We start from the raw sequence: 8,870 nt of genomic DNA, 5'->3' as shown, positions 1-8,870 counted from the left end.
GACCCCCGCGCCTCCAGCGCGCCCCGCCCGCGCCGGGCGGCACCACGCGCGGGGGCGGGAGGGGACCGCGCAGAAGCGAGAGGGAGCGCGGAGCGGTGCGAGGCGGCGCGGGAGGGCAGCGCAGGATTTCGCCCGGCGGGGCGGAGCAGGCACCCCGAGAGCTGCCGGGCGGCAGCTCCGCCGCCCCGCGATGCGGCTGTCAGTCCCGTGCGTGTCCCCCTGCGCTCTACATGGGCTCTCTCCGACGGGACTCCACACCTGTGGAGCGGGATGCTCCACGCCGCAACGGAGGGGGGGCAGTGGCGGCGTCGGCACCCAGGTAACCGGCAGCCCCCTAGCGGAGCCGCCGCAGCGGCCGCTCCCGGTCAGGCGGGTGCGAGAGCGCACACAGGTCCCTCCGATCCCGCCGCCGCGTCCGGAACCGGAGCGACACCGCGGTGTGTGTCACTCCCCCACCCACAGTTGGTACGGCCCAGCGCGAAGCATGGCGGGGCTGCGGGCGGCCGTGGCGCCGGCGCGGCGGGAGCGGAGCGGGATGCGCGCTGTGCGGTGCCTCAGCCGCGGGTGGCTGCCGTGATAGAGAGCCAAGCAGGAAAACTTGTTCTACCCAAGTACCGATGGGGCTGATCCCCAGCAGCGTGGGCAGCAGGGGATTCTCCATCTCATACCGAGCACCTGCAGTGTGCTGTGGTCCTGGTCTCCGGTCTGCTCTATCCACAGAAGAGTGTGTTGCTGCTGGAGCGAGTCCAGAGGAGGCAATGAAGAGGGTACAAGAATCGGAGCTCCTGTGCTCTGGAGACAAGCTGCGAGGTTGTTCAGCCCAGAGACAGCAGGGCTCCAGGGAAACCTTAGAGCCCCCTCCAGTGCCTAAAATTGTTTCCCAAGAGAGCCGGCGAGGGACTTGGACAAGGGGCATGGAGTGACAGAACAAGAAAGAATGCTTTAAATTTAAAGAGAGAACGGTTAGATTAGATATTAGGAAGAAATTCTTCCCTGTGATGAGGCGGTGACGGTGATGAGGCCCTGACACATTACCCAGAGAAGCTGTGGCTGCCCCATCCCTGGAAGTGCCCAGACTCACCAGGTTGGATGGAGCTTGGGGAGTGGAAGGTGCCCCTGCCTATGGTAGGGGGTTGGAAGTGGCATCTGGGGCCCCTCCATTCCCAACCGTTCTGCAATTGCCCTTGTTCTAAGGCTGAAAGAACCAGAGATGCCCATAGTGGTAGTTCTTAGGAAGCAGATGCTGTCCACCCATGGACCAGGCTGTGCATGTGAGCTGTTACATAAAACCGAACCCATCCCAGCATTAGGAAAAACAGCACCAGACATATCCAACTATGCACCTTGGCAATCTCCTCCACTCTTGTGGTCACTGCCAAGCCAATTTGGGAGGTGACAGAAAATTCAGGATTTTAGCACAAATCCATAGCAAAAGCAGCACACTGCCCTTTAGCTGCCAGCACAGAGCTGAGGGGCAAGAGGAGCTGTCCAGAGGCAATGGCAATGGCAATGCCTTCCTTACAAAGACTGCTGACCAAAGTGTTTTCCATGGGAATTCTGGAGACTCCTGCAACGTGCACTGCCCACAAGACAATGTGTTAATTTCAGGCAAAGCTTTAATTCCTTTTTATCAAATGGCTGAGATGTTTTTAAAGAAAGTAACATGAAGGATGTGTTTCAACTAGGAGGTGAAGCAGGGTGGTTAACAAAAGGTATTTTATTAAAGCTGCAAATCATAAGCCACCTTATCACTGCAAGCCATCCTGGAGGATTTCCAAGAGTACTTCAAAATGGGTCATCATTCTCCCCACACCTTTATTTTTAACCTATGAAAATTCTCATTTTCTCCTGCTGAATTATGTAATATTTTATAGAAAGAAGGCATCCTCATTAGACCTGTGGAGTTGTCACTAGTTGTCACAGGCATCTCACCTGTGCTCAGTGCAAGTGTTTCACCTGTCAATAGTTTAAGCTTATCTCTAATGCCTTGGCAGGTATTTGAGTTTTGTTAGACACTTGCCGAGTCTCTTTTCTTTGCAAAGACCTTAGCTATCCCAACTAGCTGTTGGGTATTTGTCAATTTCCCCCCTCCATTCTTAGAACCAAAGAATCATTTAGGCTGGAAAAGACCTCCAAGATCACTGAGTTCCAACTTTTGATCAATCCCCACCTTGTCAACCAGAACAGAGCACTGAATGTCATGTCCAGTTGTTCCTTGAACACCTTCAGGGATGGGGACTCCACCACCTCTCTGTGTAGTCTCCATCAAATGGACTTCCATTCCAAATGGAATTCCTAAAATCCATTCTGGGGTCCCCCAGCGTGGCCCCCACATCCCTGACCCTTCCATGGGTATTCTCCAGCCTGGTTTCTGTGGTGATGGCCTACGAAATATCAGGATCATCAAGTCCAACTTTTAGCCCTCCACAGAACATTTCCAAGAGCCACACCATGTGCCTGAGTACATTGTCCAGACACTCTCTCAGGCATGGCAGGCACAGAGGATTTAGCCTGAAGGCACCTCCCAAAGTCATCCAAATACAGGCTTCCTGTACTTAAGAGTACAGTTAAGATTTGTAGGTGTGTATGTATCAGGTGCTAAAAAAAACGAGGCATGATGCAAGAGAGACGAGAGGTAATTAACTCATATTCACCCAGTGCATTGAGCTGGTGAGAGGCAGGAAGGGTGGAAGGAAGCAAGCAAAGCCGCAGAAAGGAAAGAGATGCTCACACCGTGATTAGGATGGATGCACTGCTAACACTGTCTGAGCAACAGCTGCTAAGTGTAGGAGGCACTTGAAAGAGGTTCCCTGTTTTGTTACGCAGGGAGGTCGATAGGTTATTTGGGCTGAAAACACCGCATATTTCAATTCCCCGGCCCCGCCGCCCGTCTCCCTCAGCCCCGGCCCCTCACGGACGCTGCCAACATGGCGGCGGGTCCCGTCACGTGCGCGGCGGCGGCCGCGCCCCGCGCGCGCGCGGCACCTCCCCCGTGAGGGAGGCGAGAAAATGGCGGCGGCGGCGGCGGCGCCTTGAGCGGCGCGTCCCAGGCGAGTGTCCCGGCGGGGCGCGCGGAACGCGGGCAGCGGCAGCCGCGGGGCCCCGGCCGGGCCGCGGGGGCGGGGAACCTGCGCCCTGACCGCGCCCCGGCGCGCCGGGCCGGGCCGGCCCCTCCCGCCCGCCTGCCTGCCTGCCTTTGCTCTCCTGAGGGGGCGGTGGCGGGGCCGGGCTGGGCGAGGCGGGGGCTGAGGGTGGGTCAGCCCGGCCTGGGCGGGGGGCGGCCGGCCGGGGGGCACCGGGGCCCCTCAGCGCGGGGCCGGTGCTCCGCATGCCGTGGGGTGTATTCCCACAGAGCATACCTTCGTTGTTATTATTATTTTATTATTATTTCGGAGCTCTCTGTCAAATACCGGAATACTTGCAGGGGTTAGGCTTGGTGGAAATTTTTATTTAATTTGGGTTTTTTCGTGGGTTGTTCTCTTGGAGTTGCAGGGAGAGATTGTGAATTGGGGAAAAAAAAGGAATAAACCATGTGGTTGTGAATGGTTGTGGATGTGGGTTGTCAGCAGGGTTTGTTATTACCATGGCATTTACCAAAACTTTCCAAAACATGAGTAATGACATTCGTGTGTCCACTGTGAGGGTAGTTTGTTAATTGGTATAGGACAGCAGGTGGTTTTTTTTACTTCAGGTGGTTGCTTTGACCAAGAAAAATATTAAGAAACAAAACTTTGGAATATCTACCTTATGCACAATGTAACTTGAAGTTATGTGCTATCTTGTACTGTTACTGCTTGAATAAATACGTATTTTCAATAGAGTTTTCTGTTGTGCTTTCTATTTTGGACTCACTTAAATGTGTAGTGATTGTTTCAAGTCAGTGTGTTTTCTAAAACTTACTTTGCATTATGGAGATTGTTTTGAGTTAACATTGCTCAGGAAGCATCATTGCAAGATCTTCGTCATTAAACAAAATTCATTTTCTTACAAGTTAGCATCTGATGCCTGCACGAGGTGAGGTGTCAGAGGAGAGGTGGAGATGCTGAGCAAAAATTTAGGAGCTCCTTACTATACATCCTTTTTTCATTGTACATCCTTTGTGAGAACAACCTGAGCAATGACAATACTATTTTTGAAATAATTTTGAGTGAAAGGATTAACAGCTCTCATGGAGTAAACTTGTGGTGGAATAGTTATAAGTGGGATACGTTACACGTCTTGCTTATAAGACACCAGAAACGTGGCTGAGAATGAGGGAAATGAGACATCTAATGTTGTTTTAAGCTAATTTAACTGGTTGTATAACTCTGCAAAAACTAGCTAGACAAGTTGTAGGTTGTAAGTATTTTGAGGTGCTTTTAATGTCCACTGAAGGAGACAGGATTTTTTTAAAAGATACTTTTCATTATGTGCAATTAATGTAAAGTGGTTTTAGAAATGATGCTGGGTTTATTGCAGTTGGAGTGGGAACCCAAGTGTGTTAACTTGTGCCCTGTTGTAGGTGCACAAGTGGCATCAGTAATGCACAACAGGCCTGCATTTTTAACAACAAATCATATTTTTTCTTCAGTTCTAATAGCAGGGATCTCTGTGTTTAAAGCATCCTTGATTGCCACAAATTTTCTTTCATGGCAAAATCCATGCGAGTGTCCAACACAGGGGTAGACAGCAAGTCTTTAGGTGGCCGTGTGTGTGTTACAGTTTAGTTGTTGCAGGTCCCCAGGAACTGCAGCATCGTTTGCAGCCCTCTGCTTGCAGAGCAGTTGTGTTTTGGGAGCTGAGGGTGGCAGCCTGGCAGTGTCCTGTTCTGCTTCCAGCTGTGTGAGTTGAAACTCCTGATTATATTCCCATTTGATGCAGCGTCCAATGGGTGGTTTGTTAAGAACTTGGCAAAGCTGCTTTTTTTCTAGTACATTGCAGCTTTCTCTGATTATTTCTCTGAGCCCCTCTTTATGGTAAGAAGGAAACATCTTCTCAACCCTTCCTTTTTTTGGCATCCTTTGGAAAGCAATAAACAGCTACTCTGTGATTTCCTGTTAATTGTAATACAAAGACTGAAAAAGAAACTGCGGTAAACACCCCCATAACATATATTGAGGTTTGTGATTCATTTCAGTTATAAAGATGACATTTTGTGCTCTGCAACAGAGGGAAGCCGCATAAGGCTGGGGAGGATCATTTGAGGTGCTTAAATAGGTAGTTTCTTCCTTGGTTCTTGCTGTGTTGTGTGAGGTATTGCTGTTTAAAGGATTTTTTCCTGTATCCTTTCCCTCTCTCCCCAAACAGAGCGTTTCACTGGTGCTTTTTGCCAAGAGCAGGTTTTTCTCAGTGTCCAGGGTCAGCCAGCATATTCATTCCTGGGCTGTGGGAGTGAGGGAGATGCTACTGGTTCTGTGCAGCTGGCTGGAAATCTTGGATGTATTCCTAAATTGGTTCTTTATTGCTACTTTTGATGGATCTTAGATTATAACTACATCTCTCAAGAGGTTGCATCAAGTAATAGCAAATGCTACAAACTAAGATTAGTTATTAAGAAGAAATTCTTTACTATAGGGTTGGCGAGGCCCTATGGTAGTTGTGGCTGCCCCATCTCTGCAAGTGTTCAAGGCCAGGTTGGATGGGGCTTGAAGCAACCTGGTGTATTGAAAGGTGACCCTGCCATGGCAGGGGGTGGGACAAGATGGTCTTTAAGGTCCCTGCAACCCAAACCACACTGTGATTCTGTGAAACTTACCTTTTGGAAATAGTCCATGTTTCTGTCTCGGCAAAACATTTTTTGCATTAAAATCAGCACGTTGTGGCCTTGCTTGTGAACCACTTCTGTGTCACTCCCGGCAGGCTGGACAAACGCTGCACAGCTATGGAGAATGAACCCAACACAACGACATGTTCTGCATCCACCACGACGGTCACCACCAGCTCCACGTCCCGCACGCCGCTGCCGCAGATCTCCGTCTACAGCGGCTCTGACAGACATGCTGTCCAGGTACTGGGCCTTGGGGCTGCCTGCCTGTCCTGCACAGAGCTCTGAGCACAGGCCCTGTCATTCCTTATTGCTGTTGTCCTTCTCCATAGCTGGCTTGCTGGTTTTCAGGAGATGTTTACTGGAGGGTCTCAGACCACTTAGGGATAGTTCAGGGTAGGCCTGTCTCCCAAATAAGGGAAGGGGAAATGCTGTGATAGAAAGTTTGGTTTGTTCACCATTTGCTGAGGGGCAGATTATTAACATAACCCTTTGCAAAATAAAGCTGTTTGTTTGACTGACTTTGATTAGAGGGATTCAAGGTATTTGTGTGGGTAAGTCCTGCTTGGGATCCAGCTCCCTCTTGCTGTTCTTTAAATTAGGTCTCCTTGAACTCTGTGCAGTCCATTCTGTTGTGTTTGATAATTGGGTTTCTCACACTACTCTGATCTCTCAAAAACCAGAACATGATGTAGGATGTGTTGACAAGCAGCTGAGAGGCTGGGATAATGTGTTGGGGATGATGCTGTTTTGTCAGGCTGTCCTTGAGAATGTGAATATGTTGACAATACTCTGTGACTTGGTCAAGAACAGTGAGGGAGCAAGATCAGTATGACATAATTGGTGTGGAAAAAAATTATTTGGCTTTATTTCCTTGTAAGGATAAATTTAAATATCATGTCAGCATGGTGAGTGCTTTGTAATTGTAATTAATTACCTACTGATTCATCACAGGTTATTCAGCAGGCCTTGCATCGTCCTCCTAGCTCAGCTGCTCAGTACCTCCAGCAGATGTATGCAGCCCAGCAGCAGCATCTAATGCTGCAGACTGCTGCTCTGCAGCAGCAGCACTTAAGCAGTACCCAATTTCAGAGTCTGGCAACTGTTCCACAGGTGAGAGTGAAGATTGCTGAAAAAGAATCGTGAATTGTCTAGAGCAGGGCTACAGTCATTGTCAAACGTTATAACAGCTTAAGTGCCTGAGCTTAATGCCTTGTGATAATTCACTGTTATATTTTAAAGATATTATTATTTTAAATTGTATCATCCTTCAAACTGTTTGGAGGATTTTGTCCAGTGGTATAGGTGCTCCAGTAGGCAATCATTCCATGCTTTATTGCATACATTATAATGCATCATGTAATTCATCGAGCAGTAATAAAATAAATATTAAAAATAGACTAATTCAATCTTCATCCCATGATTTTCTCTAAAAGTTGGTGGGGAAAGCAATGAATGGCATTATATCTTAGTGCAATAAAAAATAATGAACATCTGGCATCTTAGTGTGTTTTGCCTCACATCTGGCTGCATGATAAGTAATGGCAAAATTAAATTTTAACCCTGAGTGTGAAAATGTAGGAGGTAAATGACATTTCATATCTGAAACACAGCTTTTAACATCAGTGATCACTGGAGGACACCCATTTTGAATTAAAGCAGTGGCAAGATGTCCTTTGACCTAAGTTTGTCTTGGATTGAGAGTATGATCTTGCAGAGAGGTGATTGTTAATGATTTCACAGAGGGAAATGCTAAATGGAGTTAAGGATCTCAGGTATATGGCTGTTTGGTGTCAGAGCTGGACTGACTCATTTTTGCTCCTGGCTTTTTCTTCTATACCCTTTTCATTTAATTGTGGTAATCTGTTGATTTGTCTTTTTTTGTTGTGATGGATTTCTGTGTGGATATACAGTTACTGAGACAGAGCAAAGAAAAGCAGGTTGGGAAAGGCTGAGAAGTTTTGGTTCTGTTCATACAGAAACCTAAATCACTGTCCCTGCTACTCATCTGAAGGGCTGGAATAGCATCCTGTGACAGACACTTGATGTGCATACATAAGTTACCATTCCAGAATATGAGGATGTTCTGTACAGCATTTGTATATTTTAGAAGATTCTAATCACAGTAAAACTATGATGTGAGTTTTAATAATGACAGTTTTTTATGATATTGCATTTTAAGTTCTGAGCACCATAGGTAGTGAGGTGATCACTTAGCTCCATCATTAGCAGTTTGGCAGACTTTACCTCTGATCATTTTTCTTCAAGTCTTGATCTGAAAGAATTATATGTCTGGAATTTGGTAGGACTTCAAGGAGCTTAGCACCTTGCAGGTAGCATTCCACAGTGCAGAGTGCACTCTATTCACACTGAGTAAAGCATCTTACTGTTAACTCAGAGAAAGGTAAAGGCAGAGAGGGCTGTTTCTGATGGTTTATGCAATAAAATGAACATCACTTAAGCACTTTCTGATTTCACTATTTGACACATATTCTTGCTATTTAGGCAAGCCTGTCAGGTGGGAGGCAATGTACTTCCCCCACTGGGAGTGTCACTCAGCAGTCAAGCATGTCGCAGACCTCGGTACGTAACTGCACCAAGCCCTCCCTCCATTCCCAACCCTGCTTGGTTGTTATATGGCTACAGGGAAAACCAGAAAATATGAATAGTATTTCAGTTTGTACTGTTAAAGTTAATACTACAGACACAGTGAGCAGGATGATGACTCTGTAGTAAGTGCTGGGTGCTGTGTGTGATTGTTGGCGACCAGTGTTGGCTTCCCAAGTCCCAGACCCCTCTTGATGTTCTGAGGGGGAGCTGCTCACTCCACAAGCATCAGTGGCTGTTCAAACTCCTGCAGAAATCACTCCCTGAGCTGTCATCTCTTACATGATTCCTTACTGGATTTTCTACATTAGTTTTTTTATTCAGGGCACTACTGTAGGTGAAAATCATAACTATGTATCAGGGATTAAATAGCACTAAATCTAAAGAATCCAAGTCAATGCTCACATATATTTATGATTCTGATTAAATGTTTATAGTATTCATTCTTTTATTGATTATCATCTTTTATCATTCATCTTTTTTGCAGTTTCACTTCCCATATTCTAGGCATGTGCTCAGG

At 47.3% G+C, this 8,870-nt stretch overlaps 1 protein-coding gene across 1 annotated transcript in view; it reads left to right on the top strand.

Annotated features, from left to right (window-relative positions):
* The first annotated feature begins 3,000 nt into the window (after positions 1-3,000).
* Positions 3,001-8,870, top strand: part of PHC3 (polyhomeotic homolog 3) — a 28,982-nt gene continuing 23,112 nt past the window's right edge. The window contains 4 exon segments of the mRNA XM_030954455.1: positions 3,001-3,050; positions 5,839-5,986; positions 6,698-6,856; positions 8,249-8,326. Coding sequence (XP_030810315.1) covers positions 5,861-5,986; positions 6,698-6,856; positions 8,249-8,326 — 363 coding nt within the window. The 5' untranslated portion in view covers positions 3,001-3,050; positions 5,839-5,860.

This window comes from Camarhynchus parvulus, chromosome 9, assembly GCF_901933205.1.
Source record: "Camarhynchus parvulus chromosome 9, STF_HiC, whole genome shotgun sequence".
NCBI lineage: Eukaryota > Metazoa > Chordata > Aves > Passeriformes > Thraupidae > Camarhynchus > Camarhynchus parvulus.
Note: the sequence above shows the minus strand (reverse complement) of the source record. Positions and strands in the feature narration are given on the sequence as shown.